We start from the raw sequence: 25,803 nt of genomic DNA on the forward strand, positions 1-25,803 counted from the left end.
TTTTCAGTATTGAAGTTGTATTGTATGTAATATTATCAATAATCAATCAATCAGCCTGTTTGCGTCCACTGCTGGACATAGACCTTCCCGAGAGCGCGCCACCACACACGATCCTCCGCCTTCCTCATCGACCCACTTCCCGCTATCCTCTTCAGGTCGTCAGTCCAGCGGGTCTGAGGTCGTCCCACACTGCGCTTGCCGATACGCGGTCTCCACTCCAGAACACGTCTGTCCAACTAGCGACCATCAGTTCTGCAGCAGACGTGGCCTGCCCACTGCCACTTCAGCTGGCTAATTCCTTGAGCTATGTAACATTAGCAAAGCCATAAAAATATGTCAGCAAAGGCCACTTTAACAGTGACCCGTGCTAATGTTTTACCATTTCTTCGATGCGCTTGATACGGCTTATAATGGAGATGGAGAAAACAGGAAGTGTCAAATGGTGTTTTGCTGTCTGAATACGACCGAGTTCTCGCTAAGTGCATCGATGTACCTAATTATTCGGCTGTACATTAGTCCAATGCAAATAGCACGTGTTTGAATATCCGGCACTGACTAAGTCTTAAGCGAAGTATCTATGTATAAGTAGCAAACAAATTAACAGAAGTCAGCTTTGCAAATCACCAGTTAATCAAAACTGTGTATATGTCGCAGGTATATTGTCAAAGCCGTGATATTACAATAAACCCTCGTAGCGAGTAAATTTTTGCAAATTTTTGCAAGTTTTGGAAAGTAATGTTTATGATCAGTGATCATAATAGGATTTTTTTTTCTGAAACTTTTTGGCCTGCCATTGAAATAGGATAAGAGTTATATGAACTCTGCCGTTGAATTAGCATAATTTAGCGCAAATCTAATTACCAATACTCTTTTACTAGGTAACGTAAATTCAGAAGATTATGACAATTACAATCTTCTGGAATTTCCTAGAACATGCTAGTACAAAAATTGGAAATAAAACGGTGATTGACATGACAATCAAAACAATTTGTCTTGTTCTGTTTCAGTCGCTTCAATGAGGTCACCTAGTGTGTGCATACTAAAGTGTTTGATAGGGAATATACAACTATTTGTCGAATGACTTGTCGTTAGTCTGTCCTCATCGTAAATCTATGAACTTTTGCCCATATTTCGAAGTAAACCGGATGAGTGTCTTTACTTAACGGTTTCCCTATATTGATGACACGTGCTTATGGATTTGATTCGGCATCGTTTGAAGATCTGCGGTCAAGCGTTGATTGAGAGACTTTTCGGATGTTCGACGCTTGAGCGGTGCCCATTATAAAGTTAATAGCCCGGTGTGTTGAATTAAGAGATTTTAAGGCTGAAGTGTTTGATATTTCATCACTTGCGGACTACGGTTAACGTTTCATAGGAATATCAAGATTATGGTGATGGTGAATAAGCTAAAAGTTGTTAAGTGCAGTAACCGTTGTCTGTACTGAATATATACAATTAGGTTCTATTGCATTATGAAACAGAGAGCCATGATATACTAGTAGTAAGATGTCCACCTTGCATTAGGAAAATCGGAGGTTATCTATCGAGTACGTATCTCTAACTTTTCAGAGTTATTAGTGCGTTTTAATAAATTAAACCCCACTTGCTTCAATGGTGAAGGGTTTCCCGAAACCTACTTACCTGAGAGTTCTCCATGTTCTCAAAGGTGTGTGAAGTTTGTCAATCTGCACAATGGCTAGTGTGTTAGTGCTGCATCATATTATCTCTTATTGCTTGGTGCGATTGCAGTCAAGTGGCAGCCTATATTATGGTTGAAAAATTTACAAGACAAAATAACTATGTATAAATCGGTTAAAGGAAAGCAATGGTTTTAAAAGCATACCTACTTTATAATGCATTCACCATACTTCATAGGAACAATAATTCTTCTATTTCATGAACTTCCGGTAGGAAAATTCTATAGTAGTAAGCTACGGTACAATACGATAAATTGTAGTAAATATGTTGTCATATTATGAAGCTATGTATTAATTTGCTGCGGGCTTGCGAATATCTAATACATTAGCGGTTAGTAATGTATAAAATACTATAACAGGGAAAACAAATGCGGGTCCGGAAATCGATTTTGCTAATTAAAGTATGCATCTAATCTGAATATATAAAAGGCAAAGGTGACTGACTGACTGATGTATCATCACACTACTCAAACTACCTATACTGATTGGATCGGACTGAAATTCGGCATGCAGATAGCTATTATAACTTAGACGTCCGCTAAGAAAGGATTTCCGAAAATTCAAGCCCGAAGGGGATAAAATAGGGGTTGGGTGAAGTCCACGTGGACGAAGTCGTTTTACTTTGAGTAGGTATAAGTAAACTAAATATTAATAATTCAGTATTTGAAGTGGATATAGCCTAGTGGTTAAGGCATCGATCTCCTATCTGGTTGTCCGGGGTTCGAGTCCGGGTACGCACCTGTAACTTTTCGGAGTTAATATGTGCGTTTTAAACAATTATTACTCGTAAGTAGGAAAACATGGTGAAGAAACCTGCATACCTAGGAGTTCACTAGGAAAAACTTAATTTGCTATAATCCGCTGAAACAGACAAATCATCTTGCAACATGCAGTATGTGATTTATGCACTGCCCGTCCTCCCACTGCTAAACACGCAGGCAAAGCCAGCCACCAAGCAAGCCAGTTGTGTATCATGGACTTACGCAAAGTAACGCCTACTTCTATACTATACCTGAGACTTCTCCATAATGTTGTCAAAGGTGTGTGAAGTCTGCCTATCCACACTGAAAACAATATCTAGTGTTGGTAGATAGTTATAAAAATCCCTTCTTCCACCGCCCCCTCCCACCCTCGATTGCATTAAACTGACGCGGATATGAAAGGTAGGTAGGAACTTAGGTAGGACTTTCAGAAGATAGCAACCAGCAGTAACTTCCCGAGTTTTCTGTCATACCAATCGAGCGTATCGCGTTTATCGTCACATTGACGTTACAAGGCTTTTATCTGTACTTAAATTACCAGTATAGCCTAAGTGCCGGATATCGACGCAATTATTGCCAATGACATGCTTGGTGGTAGTGTATCATTTGCTACAGGTATACTGTATATACTAGTAGTCTATTTAGTATTCGTAGATACATAATTTATTGCTCCTTTTCATTTATTTCTGACTAGCCTATGCCCGCGACTTCGTCCGCGTGGACTACACAAATAAACCTATATTTTACCGCCTTAGCGGTTTTATTTTCAAAAATCCTTTCTTAGCGGATGTCTACGTCATAATAGCTATCTGCATGCTAAATTTCAGCCCGATCCGTCAGTCAGTCTGTCAGTTTTCCTTTCATATATTTTTCTCATATTTAAAAAATAAAACTGATTTCAAAGACGCTTTTCAAGTGAATTTTGCAAGTGCCTTTCTTATTGCTGAAGACAGCATACTGACCGCCGACAATGAATGAGAAACGAGTTGAGCTAAAAACTAAAATGGAATAACGAGAAGCGAGTATGTAGTTGGGATATTTATGTCGCTGGGCTGTGAGCAGGAGTGCAAGCGCAACGGGAGTAATCGCCTGACATTACACAAACAGCGCGAGTGTTTTGACCATCTAACTTCTAGCTGAACAAGTTTTCTAGTTGCTACGACACAGTAGTGTCATACTTACTCCTATAACTCAACTTTACGCTTAGTTGGAGGGGTAAGGGTAGTATTAGTCACGATTAACATGGCTTATATTCTTCTAAAAAAGAAAAAGTAAAGGGTGTTTTCTAAAGTGAACTCTCTAATAATTTTTTAAGTGAACTTGATGCAAAGCGATTGCAGTACAAGCGTAAAAGTTCCCATTCTTCACCGATCTCGCTTAATTGATATTCAAATTGTTGTTTACGTTGACGATAACGTTTGTCACTTGATTATTCATGAATGTATGAGAAATGTAATGCGTTTGCGATGTTCTCTTCCGGACATGCGGGCGCGAACGCACGTGGCTAACTGCACCGTTATCTTCCGAGAATATAAATGCCTCTATTATTTCTGTGAAAATGTCTGTGAAAAAAGCCGTTATTTCCTTCTTATTCGGGGGGCCAGGGGTTCGATCCCGGGCACGCACCTGCAACCTACGGACTAATGGCGATTTAATACATGGCATAATATTGTATATCAAATCTTTGAAAAGAGCAACCACCGAGTTTCTAGCTGGTTCTTCTCGGTAGGAAAGGCATTCCGAACCAGTGGTAGATGCTTTTGACGATTCAAAAGAACTTGTAAAAGTCTATTTGAATAAAAATATTTTGAATTTGAATTTAACCAATTAAATATCACTTGCTTTAACGGTGAAGGAAAACATCGTGAGGAAAGCTCATGTCAAAGAGTTCTCAAAGAGAGCTTCACACAGATCTCAAAGATGAAAAGCAAGTACTCGCACGTTATACGTAGAGAGATCCTACATTCAAAATTTCAAAGCAGACCCAACGGTTTGAGTTGATTATGTCAGTCAGACTTTGTTTGCGTAGATTTAGGTTTTCAAAAATACCGTGGGAACTCTTTGATTTGCTGGATTAAAGAGAAACCTTTGTCATTCTCCAGATCTTTAACTATATGCGAAAAAGCACGTCAATCCGTCGCTCCGGTGTGGTATGATTGCAAGACAAACCAACAAACCATCACACTTTCTCATTTATAGGTAGTTAGTGGGTAGTAGTAGATTTACGCGACGTCTTGCATTGATACCATTGATACCTACGAGTAGCTATATGGTGATACCCAGTTTTGATATTTTCTAATGATTCAGTACTATCCGTATCTTTTTGCCTCAAATTCATTTCTTATTGTTTCAGTTATACGAGATCAGTGATGATCCGCAAAGAAAAGAGTTCCTTGATGACCTGTTTTCCTTCATGCAAAAGCGAGGTAAGTTCCCACATTCAACCGAACTATTAAAAGCTGTAAAGCTTTGATTAATTCTCCGTACCAATTGATATTGCGTGTAATTTATCATAGATTTAAATGTTTCATTCACGATCGATCCTTTATACTACATCCAAATTAACATGAGCCATAGTCACGTATTAAATTGATGTTGTAAGAGACATTACTATGGTGGTTACTAGATTTGAATCAGATATAAGGTTATCTTCGTATAAACGGTTTTATATTGTGGAGATCGACGTACGAGTGATAAGATCACGGATGATTGACGACGTCTACTCGTCTATGTGAGCTATTACAGATAATTAGTTGTTCGTAGGTCTAGGTTCAATTCAGTTCAGAATGAGATACATTTTACTGGAGATGATCACAAGTTTTAGGTGGATATGGAAAACTTGCGTGATTTTTAAAAAAAATTTATACTTTGCATGATTCCAAATGTTTTACAAAAGTTCGTTTGTCATGGTTAGCTCTTTGAAAGTGATTGAGCAGGTTTAGTTTATTGATAACTTCACTGAACTGAATACATTTAGTGGAACTAATAAGTATTGTTTTCACTACGTTGATCCATATACCCTACCTACCTACAATTTTTGGACATGACTTGCTAAATAATCAGAGTTTTCCAAAATTTTAGCACTACCGAGAAAGTTGGTTTTTACACGACTACCCAAAAAAGGAGGGAAATGTTTTCAGGTACCTAATATTATGTGAGTTTCTTTATTCCATCATAACTTCTAAATGCTGGAACAGATTTGGATTTATGGGGTATCGCTAGAATTCTTACATCATCCCGAGTGATACTGGCTATTTAAAAAAAATTTTTTTTGCAAAGCAGTCTTGTTTTTAATTTGTTTAATTATTATTGAGTTGTTTATATCGCTAAAGTGAGCTTTTTAGCGATAATATAGGTTTATAATATAGTTGTTTACAGCCTCAGGCATGTTCTTGATAGGTGTGCCGAATTTTATTAGTGTACAATGAATTGATACAATGAAAAACATTCTAATTTTATTCTCATTTTACTAGTTGTTTTTGAGACTTTGATCACATTCTTTAGCAATAAATGACCATTGAGTGTGGGAATTCGCTACATACCCTATATTATTCGTATTCGTCCATATAATCATTATATTTAAAATAACATAATAGAAATAATTAAGCGGGAGATTCGTTGATCGCCGTGAGCGTTCAGATCGTGCGCCTGCGCGCTTGATTGATAACTGTTTCTCTCTCTCTTTAACTTCACCAAGTTTAACATATTCGTCTCTGTCTTTCTTTAATTGATCTCCGTTGTTAATGGCGCCATCATTGTCGCTAGATAGATCACCTGATATTAAACTGTCATGTTGGTAGATCAATACTTAATGTAGTTTTACTAATTTTGTATCGGTTACGATTGGTTACTTTAGTACTTAGTGATTTTCGATAATAATTTATTAAATCCTAATTAAAAACCAGTCGGTCTTACGTCGACTAATACGTGAGTATCACATTAATATTATAAAGGCGAAAGTTTGTGTGTATGTATGTGTGTGTGTAGGTATGTGTATGTGTATGTTTGTTACTCCTTACGCAATAACTACTGGATGGATTTGGCTGAAATTTCGAATGGAGATAGATTACACCCTTGATTAGCACATAAGCTACTTTTTATCCCTTAAAATTAAAGAGTTCCTACGGGATTTTTATTTGCGAACGAAGTCGCGGGCATCAGTTAGTAATCAATAAATCCTGTTTTAGAAATTTGTCTAGAACAGATAATGATGACTACATGATACCTTGTGTGCGCCTACCTTAACAATGAATATCACACGCCGGGATCGAACCGGCTCTTATCTGGCCCGTAATAAATTATTATTCAATTTATCACCTTACAACACGACCAATAAACTCCTGGCTGTTATTACGCGGGAGGCGATAACAGCGAAACTAATCGTTATTTTTCCTTAACGATTTATATCGAGATCCAATTCGAATCGATTTGTGAATCAATGTTGGGTTAATCGATATTCAAGTTTGCGATATTTATCACGGAATAGCTACACGGGATTCGTTAGCTGCTCTTATTCTAACACTGTACACCACGCAACTTTGTTTGTGTTTTATTAAAGTTTAGTACGCCTTTTTCGACATGAATTTTTAGCATAGCATAGCTGTTTAGATTACCTTTACAGCTTACATTTGACGACTAGGTAGGTTTAGGCTAGGTTTTTTTAGACTAGGTACGATTAAGTAGGTATCTATACTATACTATACTATACATATATTTATATATAATAAATAAAATTGGAGTGTCTGTCTGTAATTTCGAAATAACTACCACATATTAAGGTCATATGGTTATTTGAACGATGCCATAACTTAATCACACGTTTTTAAAATTTTTGTCTGTCTGTCTGTTTGAAAAGGCTAATCTTCGGAACGGCTGAACCGATTTTAACGGGATTTTCACATATAAGTAGAGGATTGACCAGGGTGTAACATAAGCTACTTTTTTAACCGACTTTCAAGAAGGGAGTAGTGTTTTTCTACCTATGTACACCGAAATCTCCGAGATTTCTGAACCGATTTGCGTCATTTCTTTTTTAATCGATAGAGGAACTTTGCGACATTGCTTCCTAAAAAATTTGGAGTCCAACTCCTCAATCCTAATGCTGCAGGGAATCTGACCAATCCACGCGGGCGAAGCTGCGGGCATCAGCTAGTAACTCATATAGTACTTAACCTACTTTAAAAAAAAACTTTCATCATCAAACGATAGACGTCCATTGCTGGACATAGGGTGTCTTGTAGGGGCTTCCACACGCTACACTCTACAGTCTTGCGCCGCCTGAACTCAGAGGCACATTGCGACTGGTTTGATGTCGTCCTGCATCCCCCTTGCAACGCTGCGCTTTTCGGTGCTAGATTGCCATTCCAGCGCCTTGAGAACCCAACGTCTATCGAGTTTTGGAACTATGTACCCTGCCCATTACCACTTCTGCTTCGTTTTTAACCCCCGACCCAAAAAGAGGGGTGTTATAAGTTTGACGTGTGTATCTGTGTAATCTGTCTGTGGCATCGTAGCGCCTAAACGAATGAACCGATTTTAATTTAGTTTTTTTTGTTTGAAAGGTGGCTTGATCGAAAGTGTTCTTAGCTATAATCCAAAAAAATTGGTTATCAGCTCTTTTCTAGTTTTCTTGTAGAAAAGAAGGTTAGATAACCATTAGGTTCATAATATTATGTCAATTGACAAATGTCAAGCTGTCAAGATGGACGTTGCCTAGATAAATAATTATTTATTTGAAAATGATGTTTTGACTCAGATACTTTAGATCGTAGGCGCGGAATAGTCCAAGAAAATCGGTTCAGCCGTTTGAAAGTTATCAGCTCTTTTCTAGTTACTGTATGTAACCTTCACTTGTCGGGGGTGTTATAAATTTTTAATTTACACTTGTAGCATAATTTTTTGTTGGTAGGTATGTATTAATATTTAATTACAATTTGACTGCTAGGTACCTAGTCAAACGTAGATAGATTTGAACGTCTCCATAAAAAAGGCTTACAAACCAAATATTTATCCATTATAGTCCCAGTTCGTTATGGTCGGGCATCTTTTTAATTACTAGAATTAATTTATTCGAGTTTATCCTCGCATGCCGGCCTGATCCCGCGTTAATAATGTTTTATCATTTATTATTCTTGAGTAATGTAACTTAACCCGACACGCCCCGCGTCCGCAGTCCGTCTTCATCATAAAAAAATTAACATCATTTCACATCACTAGTGTTTTTTTTTGCTTTTAATCAATCTCGGTTGCTTTGAGGTCAACAGACGATAGGATAGATTACAATCTGGACAGAAATGTGGGTAATCTTTGGCAAAAAATTAAATAGGTAGGTATCTATATCTTAGAAGTACCTACCCGATCGGGAAATGTGCTAGTAACTTATGAATCCTGTTTATTGTGAAAACTTTACTGGATTACTGTATTTCTCTAGGTTTAGCTTAAAATTATGTTATATGTATAGCTGTTTGTTTTCCAAATAAAAAAAAAGCATTGGCAAAGTTGGCCTACTCAATCTATTATGTGTGTGTGTGTGTGTGTGCGCGTGTGAAAATTGAATCAGTTTTTACTGTCGAATATGTTTTGTAAATATTATTAATTTTCTTCATTCATTACCACTTATTCGTAATGAATGAAAAAATTTTTTTTTGGCAATGTGTGACAGACTATTAATTTGCACGAAATGTAGTCAGTGCGGTCTACCATCTACGAGGAACACGTGGGCGTAGATACAGCAACAGATAGTTCGTTGTTTTGTCCTTCAATCACGCCGCAACATAAGTAAAATGAATTAAAAATAGCGTTTTTAATAGTAAAGGATATATTTTTTATGATCACTGGTGGGCGTGGAGGTGGGGATAGGATACTTACCACGTGACTAACTCGTTAGCAGCTGATTGATCGGCCATCAGCCCGCTCCTGTCCGATCACTGTATACAGGGGGCTCTATATTTACGTAACAACATTTTTTGTAGTTTTGTAAAGCAAAGCTAAACTAGGTTTGATTTTTGTTTTTAATTTTGTAAATATGTGTTACTGGTATATAAACAATTTTTAACATAGGTAGAACCTTTAGATTGTAACGATTTAATGATGTATACATAATTGCTTATGTTTCAGAAAAAACAAGCGTTTAAAAGCAGTTTTGGATTGTTCATAAATCACGTTAAGAGCCGATTTTCTAATAGCTTCAAAAAAATTAACTCAGAAATGAATTTAACATTTTTAATGTCTTCATATTGGAGTTCTGTCAAAGCGTCAAAATTTGCCAGTTCAATGGACATGACCAGTGGAACTATAGGCTTAAGTGTCAAAAATGGATGTGCAGCAAAGATTTTTTTAATTTTGCAATTATTATACTTTAAAGTTTTCGGATAAAACTGTTTTAGGAGTCTGAAGGTTCTGAAAAATTTGACCAATGAAAATTCTGACCTAAGTCAATTAATAATACACTTATTTTTTGATTTCATTTGTCTTTATTTCATGTCCATTATTCAATAGTTGATTTGGTTCATAACAAACGCGATTTATATAAGTTAATAGTATGTATGATTCTTTATGTTGAGTCGTTTTATTATCATTAAATTAATTCTGATTTGCACCGCGTTAGTAGAAAGCGTTAATTTTACATTTTTGCCTGTCAAATACAGTATATGAACGAACTAGCTGATACCCGCGACTTCGTTCGCGTGGATGTAGGTTTTTTAAAATTCCCGTGGGAACTCTTTGATTTTCCGGGATAAAAAGTAGCCTATGTGCTAATCCAAGGTATAATCTATCTCCATTCTAAATTTCAGCCCAATATGTCCAGTAGTTTTTGCGTGAAGGAGTAACAAACATACACACACACACACACACACACACACATACAAACTTTCTCCTTTATAATATTAGTGTAATACACCCTGTAGATATAAAGGCATTGTTTCACTTGTTAATAGCAAGTATAGTATAACTAATAACATCTCATTCGGATCCATTTCCCGTGATTAATTATCTGTTTAATCGATATAAGATGTTGTGCCAACAGCCTTCTCAAGTATCCTATGTTTACCAATTTTGAAATTCAACCTTTTGTTAATTTCATAGCGTATATTTTCGAGTGAAGAATTGAGATCATAGATTAGATTAAAGAGTGGATCTATCAAAATTTTTTCGTCATTGAAGATCGCTTTTGTTAGAGATTTAATTGGTGTCTTAAACCAGCTTGTTGTTAATTCGATTTCGTCTTAGAAGTGGCCATTTGTTTGTGTCTGTTTAACTACGCAAGGTTATCTTAAGTTGATTGATTGGATACATCACAGTTTATTTGCGGTTTGGATTTTATAATATACAAATACTTGTAAGCAGTTTTCTTTTGTTGCTTTAAATCATGCTGTTTTTATTTTGCTTATCGTGAAAGTATTTACATTTAGTTAAGAATTAACTTCATTATAATATGTTCATGATTAAAACTAATTGTGTTCTCATTCCCTAATATTTGTACGTATTATATGTAGTACAGAATTTTTAGTTCATTATTCAGTACGGTCGAAACATCCAAAACCTTTGACAAAACCCTTTTCGAGATTTTTGTACATTGATAAATAATAAACACTTTTGTGTAATTTCGGTTGAAATATGATTCAATACAAATGATATGAGAATGTTTCAGCATTTCCTATAGATGACTGAATTAGTACATACATACAAATTGAGTATATCATATTATATGAATCATAGACGTGGAAACTAAATCAGTGATATGAACTCATTCTAAAGAAAAATGGTAGAAGTATATTATTCAAAGTCTAAATTGAAATGAAATTTTTAATTCGTTCAACGCTTCATTGAAGTATGTAGTTCATTGTCACTGTCCCAAAATAGCTGAATTGATGATCCGCTTGATATTCGTGTTAGGGGTGAAGATGAATGGTTGAACGATTGTCACTCCATGTTAGATATAATATGTGTTTATTGAGTCTGAGCTTTTGGCAACAATGTGATCTACTTTGAGGGCCGTAGTAATTAATACTTTGAGAGCCGTAGTAATTAATGAAAGATGAATTAACTAAAGTTTCAAATAGGTTTAATAGCTAGTTTCAGGAGAGCATTAATTATTATGGAAATGGATGTACGACTTTGTCAACGTGGTTTTTTTTTTTTTAATTTGTTGGGGACTCTGATTTTCCGGGATAAAAGAAGTTTATGTCTCGGATGCAACTTGCAAACTGTCTCAGTACAGTTAATTTCGTCAAAATCGGATAATTTAATGTGCCGTGTGCAGACAGACGGACACACTTTAACACTACAATATTAAGTATGGATTTAGAGTTTAGAGTTTAGACCTTGACGATGCCTTGCGGTACGATAGTAGAAAGGTGAAGGAGCAACCAGGTTCTTGAACCAAAGAGTTCAAGAACGTGCGTAGACAGTCTGGAACCACCTGAAGTCTATGGGAAAAAGTCCCGTGTGGTTTCCTGAACTCCTGACAGGTCGATTGTAATAAATCGGCAAACGTCAGTTAGATATCAGCGTAGTGACGGTCATCTCGCGCCAATAACGAGCGAATAGCGCCAGTCATGCAGGGCGACCCGCTCGACTTATGGCGCAAGTTGCAACTGGGAGCGATTCTAAAAATAAAATAAGTAAATTTTGTGGTTAAAGAATTGTATTCTCAAAAGAAATTATACTTCACTCAATGAGAAATTATAGTATAAAACGTAAGCTAATTTTATCTTTCGGCACAGCGGTAAACAATAAAACAACAACACAATAGTAAAATAGTAGCGGGTAGTCTAATATCTAATAATGTACCCGGTTATGCTCATACACATTGCCAGGGCTGGACTCAGATATTTTTTAACCCCCGACCCAAAAAGAGGGGTGTTATAAGTTTGACGTGTGTATCTGTGTATCTGGCTGTTTCATCGTAGCTCCTAAACTAGTTAACCGATTTTCTTGGATTATAGCTAAGTCCAAGAAAATTGGTTTAGCCGTTCTAAAGTTATCGGATCTTTTCTAGTTACTGTAACCTTCACTTGTAGGGGGTGTTATAAATTTTTAATTTACACTTGTAATCACAAAATGTTTCAGTTTATTTTTGAAAATGTTTACGTTTTAGTTATGAATTGTTTCTATTTAGAATTAATAGTAGTTTATTTTACTGAACACTTTCAAGTAAAGATTTTTATATAAACCTGTGGAGAGGATACACCCATTGGCGCTATTAGAATTCCATAAGCCTACTTTGTCGTATTAGTTTACAATTGCGAAAAATCAAATTAAATTTGAATTTCGGGGCAGACCCGTGTCATGCACCTTAATAATCTAATAAAATTTTTATATAATCAATATTATAATTTTATTTGTTTGTAGTGAAGACATAAAAGATAGAAGGTTTTGTGTATCTTATAAATTGCGCCCGTTCAAAAGAAGCACTTTCAGTGTTGGGCGCAATGAATGAATGAGTTGAGTAGGGAAGTCATTGAATGACACCGTATAAAACAGGTGTTAGAAATAAGTTACATCACAACATACATTTACCTAAATGATTTATATTGATTTCACGCGGGTATCGGTAAAATTTTTATAGATTTTTTTTCTTTAACTGTTTTTTAATTAACTTTCTGACTCTACATTCTTAGAAAATTCTACAAAATCTGTTTTGCAAGGTGTTAAAAATAATATTAAATAGTATTTTTGCATGGGTACCAACTGAAATGATTTCATACGATTTTGATGAAATTGAAACCAGTATTTCAAAAAGTATTTTGTTATTAAAATAATTATTATAATGAGATCGAAAGAGAGCCATTAATGCATACCTACTTAACTAATTTTGATAAATTTTAGTTCCTTAGCCATGGTTTAGCATTTTAATTATTTATTAAATCCCGTAGGAAATAAAGTAAAAAAGTAGTCTATGTCACTCTCTAGGTAGCGCAAAATCACGACGATCCGTTGCTTCGTTACGACGTGATTGAAGGACAAACTAATAAACAAACACCCATTCGCATTTATAATATTAAATGGGAAGTAGGATAAGATGTACCTACCACACTAAATAGGTTGTGAAATCGCGAGAATCTGTATGTTATAAATAAATCCTAAAAACAAACTGGAAAACTCATGAGACAAACCAATCAACGGACGAATTAATTAAAAAAAACTTGTTCTATTTTCAACGTAACGTTTATACGAATAAAAGTGTTTAACTCATTCCAAGACATTCCTTTAAGATTATGATCGATTATTTTCGTCGTGTTTTGCTGTATTTAGGGTTGCCAAAAATCTATAAAATCTATGTATAAATTACTGGTGGATACAATTTTCGTAAAATATTTTAATATTATCCTAAAATTGACGCTATTTCAGGTTGTAGATACATTTGGCAATTTTAAAATTATAACTATAGTTAATATTAATACATATTGCGGTGGTAGGTATTCGTACTGCAATTTCAATCAGGTCTACATGATTATTACTTTTTCCGATTTGAATAACAATTATTATTGTTATCTAGTGCTTTTAACTTTAGTCTTTTATGTAAGCTCTCAAATAATGAACTATTTATTTATTCATGGACCAATAACTTAAAACTGCAACATAATACTTACAACGAAAAGACGTGCGCGAAAAGTTTATATCTACTGTAGAGATTTCTACGAGCAGGCCCAAAATGTGATTAGATTATTTGTTATTAAAATCAAATATATCAAAATGTACCTATATGCTACAACTACATAATGTGTAGTTTTATACTTATTATGATTAGATATACGGAACAAACTACCTACTTTACAAGAAGTTTAATTTGACCGTTTTGAAACTACATAGGTTGACTACTCGCTATCATCGAGATGATTAAACCCGATCTAAAAGCAATGAAATGTCCATCATTAGTCGACTTATTAAGTACTAGTTGATGCTCGTCACTGCGTTCGTATGAATATAGGTTTTTAAAAATCCCGTGAGAACTCTTTGATTTTCTGGGATAAAAAGTATTCTGTGTTAATCTATCAAATGTCAGACATATCCTTCCGGTAGTTTTTGCGTGAAAGAGTAACAAACATACACACACACACTTTCTCTCTCACACACACACGCACACAAACTTTCGCTTTTATAATATTAGTTTAAAGTTTGATTCATTGGCAACCCTAGGGGTGCAATAAAAAATGCTAGAGACATTTTGTCGTCGCGCCCATGGCGTGTCGGGATCAAAGCTAGTTCTTGGACAAATAAAATCCGAATTAATCAACGTAGATAGTGATGAGATTAACTAAATTAAATTAATTCCGAAATCTTAGAACATATTCTTATTTCTTATTCAGTTCGTTCTCTTTATTGTGGAATTTGTAATGGATCAAAATGTTGATTGTGAGAGACTGTCATCATGATTTGTTATTAGTTCGGTTTGAATATTTAGAGCAATTTAAAAGTAAATTGGACAAAGAAGCACTTAAAATATCATGAGTTTTTTGTTTCTGGATATTCTTTTGTTATTGGGAGCTATCTACCGCGCAAAATAGATCAGTGGTTAGTTACTCTAATCACATTTTATTAAAAAGTATTTGTTTAGGCATTTAGACTAATGGTGTTAATAGCTGGTATTCCTAATCTTAGTTTATTTACGTTTTTATTACTTGGCGTATAAAGTCCGTTCTCGCTGATGAGTACCTAACCTAAGGCAAAAGCTACAAAACGCAAGAGAGTAGAAGAGATAGCTAGCTATCTAGCAATATGATCCAAATGAGATAGTTTTAAATTATTCTTTAGACGGCTATGTAACATAATATCTACTGCTAGCTGCCTTTCATGAATCTAGGTCAACGGGAAGTAAGTAGGTACTCTATAGGTTTTGACTTTTGATTTTTGACGTATCTTGACAGACATCGACAAACATACAGCGAAGTGATCCTATAAGGGTTTCTTTTTTCTCTGGAGATAGGGAATCCTAGGACCCAGTATCCACCTAGTCGGAGAGGACAGGAGATGTGTTCAGTCGATCAATCAGATTTATAATAGATGATGTGAAAAAATCATCGCGTCATCTTTTAAAAATCTGATTGGTTGACTGTACACACACAAGGTACTTGGCCCGGTAGGCTAAGCAGAGGTCCTCTCCCCTCTGCTTAGCCTAACGGGCCTAGTACCTTAACTTTAAAGTAGGTATTATGAAATACCTATACTTATCGGAAACATTATACAGATCTGCTGTATTGTATAACTAGAAGTTGCCCTCGAGTTTTTTTGTCGCAGATCAAATGATAATCTCGACGATTATTATTAAATCACGGCCACCTGTTATGTTGCACGCTTTTTAATCTCATGAAATTGTCTCGCCTACATTTATGCCTCTATTAATATATTTTATCGTGGCTCGGAAGTTTCTTTTGTTTCTGCTCTAATAAAATACTTTATTAACTCTTTGATCCTCGGGTAATATAATACGACACTGTTTACAGCACGCTTCATTCATTATCATCCGTTCTTAAGTTTTATGTCATTTTTTTGAAATCATTCGCGAGCTTTTCACAATTTTTTTCTTGTGAACGGAATTTTTCTGGGACTATTTTCATTTTTCACGTAATATTTTTTATACTATCTTAATCTAGTCTAAATTAATGTCTTTATTTCTGCTAATGCCTTATTCAACGACTTGATCGTGTAGTACTTGCGGTTTTTGCGAACAAGAAACTTTGATAGATTTAAATATTAATTTAATAATAATTAAAGTTAGTGATTAATTTTACTAGCTTATTATAAATGCTTTCAAACCATTCTTAATTCATATTAAAGTATTATGATGCTAATATTTATTGTTTCACAAATCCCCGCCGCCATAATGCCGGGCCTAGGATAGCCAAAACAAACCGCTTTTAGAGACTTTTCTGTTAATGCATAAGTACTCTCACACTAATCCATACTAATACCTATTATAAATACGAAAGTGCGTCTGTCTGTCTGTCTGCATGTATTTCACGGACCATCGTTTAACCGATTCATAGCGGGAATGGAGATAGGCTACTTTTACCCCGGAAAATCCAAATGGGTCAGTGGTAGAGATCTCTTATAGAGATAAGTGCTTCCCTGTCCACTTTTTTTTTTCTTTTTATCTTTATTGTTACAACTTTGTGGTACAAAAAAAAAGTTCCCTTACCTGAGATTGTTACTAAACCTAAATCTATAACTAATAAATATTTTAGGAATATCCCAGAAAATCAGAGAGTTTAGTAGTCCTACTTGGCCCATCAAACTCGTGATCGTTTTGGAGAACGTTTTGCATATTTTTAATGTTCATTAATAAAAGTCGTTATGGGCCGTGACCGCAAAATACAAGTTTGATTAATCAGTTGCTTATGAGTGATGGAGCAAATTAGTTGATATTTCGAGTAACCCCAAAGTAATCAACTTCATATACCTAGGTACATAATATTATGTTATAATAAAGCAGTCTTACTGCAGTGGCGTGCACAGGTATTTCACCAGGGAAGGTAAATAAGGCACCAGCCCGGCTAGCATGGGCAGTAGATGAAAATTATATCCCCCGATTATATCCACTGTATTCTATGACATCAGTGGATATAATCGGGGGATATAATTTTTATCTACTGCCCATGCTAGCCGGGCAGGCATGCACAAAATAGGGGGGAAAAAATTAATACGAAAAATCTAATATATTTAGGGTAGGCAATGCTTTTATACTCGTACATGTATGGAATGCACGCCACTGAGTCGTAGCATATAAGTTGTGATAATCACATGGCTCTTATCGCAAATTGTTGTCATTGGCTGAAATTCAAAGCAATTCACGGCCCGGCCCGTTCACACCGACAAACCCGATTCTTAACCGAAACTGTTTTTCGTAGGATCCGATTTAGTGGCAACAGTATACATATTCCAATGTTATTTACATACGATTGGATTCGGCAAAATCTAGATTTTAACTATTTTTAACATGTTTTTTTTTTCGCTTTTTGTAAACTTTCATGAAAATTCAAGTTTAACATAACAATCAAAGTATAATATTAATTAATCTGTATTTACAGATGATGTTTGTATGTAATGTAGAGGCCCTTAACGTTATAGTTTGAGCGAATTTTAATAAAAGCCCAAACCATTGTTCGATATACGCGCGTGTTTAATCGATTATGTTTAGGTATCGAATTCGATCCCGGTCCTTTAATTGATGTTTAAAAATCGAACGAGCGTCGAATATTTAAGAATTCTTGCATTTTTTACAAACAAGTGTTGAAGAAAAATATGTAAATCGATATAGTATTTAAGTATTTATAGTATTTTTAAACGTGTGGTTTTACGTTATGTCTAATTTACAAGATACGTAGTAGGTACCTAGTACTAAAAGGAGTTGCTTGCTGCACTAGCGCTTGCTGTAGGATAATGACGGGACTATTTACAACTTAAAAAAAAAAATATGACTGCTGTTTCCCTTTTCCCAATGATTCTCTATTATCAAGCATAGATCTGAGCGCGTTGGGCGATTTTGGGATGGGTAAAATTTCAAGATCGCGTCACAAACATGCCATATAAGCTAAGTGTTTACATTTATATGATAGATGTTAAAACTAAACTAATTCTAATGGTTTTAATTAAGAAATTTTCATTCTTGATACTTAACAAACTGCATGACTTATCAAAAATTTTTACAGGATCTATCCCCAATATCATGCGAGAGATATTGTAGGGGAAAGCTTGCTTTCACTTAAAAATAAAAGGCAGAAGAAAGTGTGGCTACTGCAACTAATTTAAAAATCTAATTTCATCTGATGACCACTTTTTTGGGCCAACTTATGGCTGCCAAGTGCCAACTTACGACCTTATTTCATCTTACTCCTTATTCCTTTCAAATTATATAGGTATACCTTGAAACCCTAACTGGGGTTCATTTATGCGAGGTATTGTATTGTGGTGTACCGAATACCGTTTAAATGACAAGTACTTACTAAGATTTTATTTTAGTTCTCATTTTTTATGTCTGTACGACTGATTTCATTTAAAACAATAATACAATAACCATATTTTTCCAAGAAGGGAATGTAGAGTAATAAAAACTTATTTATAAGGAGAGGGGGAGTGCGACCGCATTATAATACTAAAAACATGGCCCGACGATTCTTTCCTCACCAATTTGTATGAGGCCATTGTTGTCCGTCTGTCCATCCGCATCAAATACCCCCATAAATCATATTCGTCGTAAATTCGATACGAGCTACAATGAAAGATCTGTTCTTATTTGAATTTCGAATTCGTGTGTGACATTTTTTTTTTATAAGTAATATCACGATGCAAATGACTCGGCATGAAAGAGCTTTTCAAGTTTCTAGAACACTTTTTATTAATACCTGTAAATACGTACATTACATAGGTACCTACCTCGTTATATTAATCTACTAAAATGATGACAATACAGTTATCTAATGCTGCAATCAACAAGTGTAAATTAAAAAATTTATAACACCCTGGACAAGTGAAGGTTACAGAAACTAGAAAAGAGCTGATAACTTTCAAACGACTGAACCGATTTTCTTGGATTATAGTTAAGAACACTCTCGATCAAGCCACCTTTCAAACAAAAAAAACTAAATTAAAATCGGTTCATTAGTTTACGAGCTACGATGCCACAGACAGATACACAGATACACACGTCAAACACCCCTCTTTTTGGGTCGGGGGTTAAAAACTGTAGTTTGTATTTTAATGCTGATCACATAATATTGTTGAAGCTGTATCGTTTTTTTTTCATACTGAATTCGAAAATTGTATTCAAATGAATCTGCTTGAGTAATTCATTCGAAGTTGAATACCTAATTAATGCGGTTGACATCATCAAAACGATCTATCCACAGTAAAATACGAAACCTGCGTTTTTAAAGCCTTAAAAAATTTAAATTTATCATCTAATATACAGAAACAATTCAATATCAGGTAGCAGGTTAAGTTATTAAGATCGGTCGCATACTTATCAGAAATTGTCTGTCAGAAAATATTCTGACGCGCACTGAAAGGTAGGTATTATGCTCATAACTAATGTGCTTTTTATCCCTACTAGTCTGCAGATATTTCTGACAATATGCGGCCGGCGTACAACATCTGTACTTAATTTAATTTATGAATGTAAGTACCTATAGCTTTTATAAAAAATGACGTTACATCAATTTTTGGAATAAGCTCTGTCGTAATTAAAACCGCGCCATAGAACCACGACGCATGTTTTACAATAATTATCGCGGAACAATGTTGCCATCATAGCCTTTTGTATTATAAGAAAGAGCTATTTCTACACGGACCACCTTTCTTCGTTACCAAATTAGCAAAAATAAAGGGCGCTCTACACTTTGCGGCCAATTACGGCGTATTATAGAGTTGAATCACAAATTGCGCTCTAGCTATTGTTGCCGACCCCACACATCATGGCTTGTTTACGCGGCGGGCACGTACGTCTTACTTTGTCGCGTAACATCTGCTTGGCGTGTATGTGCGCCCTTATTCCTATGTACGAGAGTTTAAAATATCAGTTACATTTTTTCTGTAGTTAACGATAGGTTCGTGCGTTTGATATCGCATAGTGCTCTAAGGGAGTGTAAAGAGTAAAAAAAAAAACTTTTTTTATTGAGCAGAAATCACATGCGACCGATTAACACTTCGTTAAGTAAATAGACCGTATTTTTATCCGGAAAAATCAACTAGATGTTATGGCGTTTCATAGTAACAACATGTTCCATCGAAGATAGGTTCCGGAACTCCTCTTTGTAGCCACTTCTGCTTTATGATGCAGAAACGTGCGCACGATCCATCTGGATTCTAGATCTACATATAAGTTTGACGTGTGTATCTGTGTATCTGTCTGTGGCATCGTAGGTCCTAAACTAATGAACTGATTTTAATTTAGTTTTTTTTTGTTTGAAAAGTGGCTTGATCGAGAGTGTTCTTAGCTATAATCCAAGAAAATCGGTTCAGCCCCGTTGAAAGTTATCAGTTCTTTTCTAGTTACTGTAACCTTCACTTGTCGGGGGTGTTATATACATATTTTTAATTTACACTTGTGTTTAATCATTTCGTGTGACAGAATAGGAAGGTATTTAATATTTCTTAGTAGGTACCTACCTAAGTACGTTTTATTTTACGGACCAGTCTCGGATTGGCAATGTTGGCATGGACGTCTGTGTGCCTAAAACGTAGGTACGTTTTTGGAATAGTGGAAAATCATAATTTTTTTATTAGTATTTAACATATTGCACAGTAAAAGAGGTTTTGACGAGTTTTACCATCAATTTTTATTCTTATGATAAATTAAATAAATTCCATATGACGAATAGTTAAAAAAATCGAAACCGACCACCAACATGCAAACTAAAGATAAATTGAAAAGTTATCTCGTTTTGTTAAGTTTAGGGTTATATTGGGTAACAACAAAATCCAAACAAAAAAGACGGTTAAGTGCGAGCGGGAAACCCAACCTAAAAGGGTTCTTCTACATCTACGAGTGCCTAAGTATATCTAATGATAGTTTTTATGTGGTTCGTGGTGTCGTGGCTAGTTACCGCTCTACCGGCAACGCCGTGCTGCCAAGCTAGTTAGCGTTCTGTAATGATGCCTCATATAAACAGATTGGGGGCATCCATACTTAATATTATAAATGACAAAGTCTGTCTGTCTGTCTGCTAGCTCATTACGTCGTCATTTTGACGTTTTGCTCAGAGATAGCTTCCATTCCCAGGAGGGGACATAGACTAGTTTTGCCATACCCATCACGTTAGTTCATAATAATCAATGTCTTAACCAATATCCCTCTCATATCTCAATAACCTTTTCCGTTCGCTTCCTTCTTCCCTCGACTGTATCGTCTCTTACTAACCTTACGTCAAGTGAGATCGAAGTCAAGGGCTTTTTTCTCAATGAATATGATGAAATGCATTCGTTTTGCCATAACATACTGACAGACGGACATCAAATTGACCCTATAAGTGTTCAGTTTATCCATTATGAGGTGCGGATCTCTAAAAAGGTGTACAAAAAAGTGATAAAGTCCTTTGTAATCTCCCTGACGCCACGGAGAGGCCGCTTACCAACAGTTTAATTGTTCAGAACTGTTTTTTTACCTGGTAAATGTTTTATTTTATGCATTTCGTCTACCTGAATTAGAGACAGTAGGAACATAGGAATAGTCTCGAATTATCGAGTACTGAGTCATTATTTGCCTGCAGATCTCCGTGCTTTATTTGTCTGGTAGAATGTATTCAAATCGTACACGTGGTTATTTTATTACGTACATTTCTCCAAACCGCAGGATTTTACCGAAATCCTTTGAATTTACTACATTTCCTGTATCTACCCCAGGTTTTGCTCAAGATTAGCCTTAGCACTTTTAGTAGTGCTTAACTATTATAGTTAAGTATCTAGGTATCTTTCTTTCTTTCTTCTGTTTGGATTTGCGTTGTTAAAAAAAACGCAAAAGCCTCTTATTAATTTAATTCTGGAAAGGTTCTGTAATTTAAAACCAAGGAACTACTAGCTTAATTTGTTATCTATATTCCGAAACCTACCCTATAAGTTTTATTCCCTTGACAAGTCTTGACACTGCTAGACAGATAGACAGACAACCATGTGATCCTATAAGGGCCCCGTTTTTCTCTGGAGATATAACCATACTTTTACATTTTTATTATTAGTACGGATGACTATAATATAATGATTGTGTGGTATTACTTTGTGTTACGATTCAGAAAGGGCCCAACAAAGGACTATTCTGGAAATGTCAACAAGACGCCAATCGCAATGAACCGTGAGGAAAGGAAACCGAAATAATTGATTTGCAACATTGTCGCCACTTTGTACGACTTGTACCGATTTTACATTTGGAACCTACACATTTTTATTAGACTGTGATTTACATTCAAGCTTTTTCAAAATATATTTTATTTAAATAATTACGTATAGGTAATATTTTTAATAATTATGTTTATGTTTAATTAATTTTAATGGGTAACGAATGGATAAAAACTGGGTAACTGCGAGCGTTAATTTAGGAAAAACCTCAACTTCACTTCAACCGATACAAAACATACTACAGAACCAAAAATAAACAACATAATAGTATCGAATTATATTTATAATAATTTTGTAGTTTTTAACGTGTTCTTTATATATTTTTTGTTTCCTTGTATTGTTCTGTGAGCTAAATAAACCTTTTTTTAGTTTTCTTGAAAATATTACATGAAACTTAAAGCTAGTCTTATCTAATTACTATACAAATCATGCCCGCATAACGAAATTATGAATACCTACCAGTCAAGTGCGAGTAAGACTCGCATACGAAGGTTTGCCTACCATCGTAGATACATGAAATAAATTCATAGTTTTCGGATTTATCCCTTTATTTGTGCTATAAGACATTGTTACCTGCCAAACATGATTCTAGATCAACGGGAAGTACTCTGATAAGTAAGTTTTGATTACCGTAACGGGTCGTGACAGATAGACAGACAGACAACGAAATTATCCTATATGAGTTCCTTTTTTACTGGAGATGTAAAACCCTAAAATTAGAAAGTCAAGTAGAACTTTGATAAAGTATCGAATGAATCGAGACCTAGTCTGTGAGGTATCAGATAAAATGAAGATCTCATGGATCTATGCAATAAAAGCTAGTAGTACCTACTCATCGATATGAATCTAGTATATCTTCCTACTACTTAAGTATATCGATCGTGATCGGGGCGTAATTTGCCAACCCGCTAGATGGCGTTTCGCGGAAGCGGCGCGTTCGGCTCGGCGCAGCGTCACGCGGCGCCCGCGCACCATTGCTGTGTAATTTATTGCTTATTTCGCAGTAATTGCACCCTTGCCGCCCCCTAAACGTTTCTAGATGTGTTGCAACTTTGTCTTCAGCTCTTTTAAAGTCTATTTAACTAACACTTAGATTGTGTTACTGTTACAATTCTTTAGACCAAACTTCGGCGGATTGATTAAAAAAAAGAATCATCAAAATCATCCAGGATCAGCCTGGCTGTCCAGCGCAAATATGCAGCCAGTATTCTTGGCACCATTCCACGTGGGTATCATATATTGTAAAGTAATTAGGCGTTTTATTGTAACATTTAAAAATATATCTAGGTATTTAGCATATCCATAGATTCCATAGCTCTCCTTCTTCATTTTTTTATATATTTTGTTAGGTTGGAAGGTTAAGGTACTAAGGTAAAGATAATTTAGGTTTATTTATAGTAGGTACGTATTTAAAAGTAATAATGGATGGGTTGGGGATAACCTGTTAATTTTTTTCACTTCTGGTGATATTCTCGTTCACAAAAATATAGTTCGTATTATCATTTCGAAAGCTTTCACCTTACACTACGTGTACTTTTACATCTTCCGCGAAGTAACTACCTTGAAATTAACAATTGGCTAGATATAGTGAAGAAGTGTCTTTTGTTTTCATAAGAATTTTGTGGCTAGGAGTCGTTAAACCATGACAGTTTATTTTAAGCAATGGAATTAAATTAGGAATACCGACCATTATATTATTTTATAATTGTTTAAAATCACGTAAGATGATATTTTTAAATGGATTTTTATTTAATAACCAAGCCAGTGTTATTTTAATAATTATTTGTCTAAACACGGTTACACTTAAAACAAACCGCTAATATTATTATAACTGTACAATGAATTTATAAACGAAAAAGTCGATTGAAATAGGAATGCTGTAATCGTCTAAATTGAGAGAAATGGAATATGCACGATTGATGCTAAAACGTTTTATAATGATGTTTCTGAAATGCGATATCAATGTTACGGAATAACTACTGATTCATTCGTTTTTGTGATCGATGACGTATTTTATGATAAACTAGCCGATGCCCGCGACTTCGCCCGCGTGTATTTAGGTTTTTCGAAATCCCGTGGGAACTCTTTGCTTTTCCGGGATAAAAAGTAGCCTATGTGCTAATCCAGGATATTATCTATCTCCATTCCAAATTTCAGCCAAATCCGTCCAGTAGTTTTTGCGTGAAGGAGTTAAACCATAGTAAATAAATTTCTCTGTCATTCTGAAAAAGAAAATTATTAGAGATATAATATTTATAGAAATTTAGTATAATATTTATAGAATATTAGTGTGATTTTAACGTAATAATATTATTTTCCAAGCGACTCTCTGTGAAACACCGCGTCTAACTAATGTACAAGATTGCTTAGTATGATTCTGAGTAATCAAAGCGAGACACAATCTACGTGACAATTACATAGCCAATTATCCCTTATTAAGTGTAATTATGTCAACGTCTGTAATAATATCTGGACAATTTCATCTGTGAACTCTTATTAAAATGTAAGTACTTAGCAAATAAATTCGGAGAACTACATAAATACATAACAATGGAATAACATTGATATTTAAGTCATTTATGTTCCTGAGAATTATTATAGAGTATTTCGTCAATAATTAATAACTTAAAATTTAAAAACCCCCCGACACAAAAACCTCTATAAGAAAACTAGAAAAGAGCTGATAACTTTCAAACGGCTGAACCGATTTTCTTCGATTATTGCTAAGAACACACTCGATCAAGCCACCTTTCAAGTAAAAAAAAACTAAATTAAAATTGGTCCATTCGTTTAGGAGCTACGATGCCACAAGACAGATACACAGATAGACACGTCAAACTTATAACACCCCTCTTTTTAGGTCGGGGGTTAAAGAAATATAAATGAATGACCTATTAAAAAACTGTTAGTATTTGTGAATATAATATCATCTGAGTACAGTCAAGGCAGATAGTCTGAAGATTCGAAGAGGGTGGCAACAATAAGCTAACTGAAAGAGATAACAAGACAGAGGACTGTGATAAAGAGCAGGCGGTAGATAAACTGAAGGGGTTGAATAAAGTATCAATTGAAAGTGATATTAAAACTTTACACCCGATTTTGATGTCGACAAACGGTCTCCTGGACAAGCTATAAATAAAAACGGGCGACATTAGCATTCTCTCATTAATCATACTGTATCCATGTCACAACGTCTCTAGCTGTGATCTTCACAGCATTTAAAACTTTCTATGATGACAATTTTGTACAAAAAGTGCTTTCATATTATTTTATCTTTTTAATCCCCGACCTAAAAAGAGGGGTGTTATAAGTTTGACGTGTGTATCTGTGTATCTGTCTGTGGCATCGTAGCTCCTAAACTAATGAACCGATTTTAATTTAGTTTTTTTTTTGTTTGAAAGGTGGCTTGATCGAGAGCGTTTTTAGCTATAATCCAAGAAAATCAGTTCAGCCGTTTGAAAGTTATCAGCTCTTTTCTAGTTACTGTGACCTTCACTTGTCGGGGGTGTTATAAATTT

The 25,803-nt window shown here is 35.1% G+C and overlaps 1 protein-coding gene across 2 annotated transcripts in view; it reads left to right on the top strand.

Annotated features, from left to right (window-relative positions):
* Positions 1-25,803, top strand: part of LOC123875960 (protein dead ringer) — a 172,796-nt gene that overhangs the window by 109,709 nt on the left and 37,284 nt on the right. For both annotated transcript variants that reach the window (XM_045922090.1, XM_045922089.1), the window contains one exon: positions 4,812-4,884. In XM_045922090.1, the coding sequence (XP_045778046.1) occupies positions 4,812-4,884 (73 nt within the window). The remainder of the gene's footprint in view (positions 1-4,811; positions 4,885-25,803) is intronic.

The sequence above is a fragment of the Maniola jurtina genome, chromosome 20 (assembly GCF_905333055.1).
Source record: "Maniola jurtina chromosome 20, ilManJurt1.1, whole genome shotgun sequence".
In the NCBI taxonomy this organism is placed as follows: Eukaryota; Metazoa; Arthropoda; class Insecta; order Lepidoptera; family Nymphalidae; genus Maniola; species Maniola jurtina.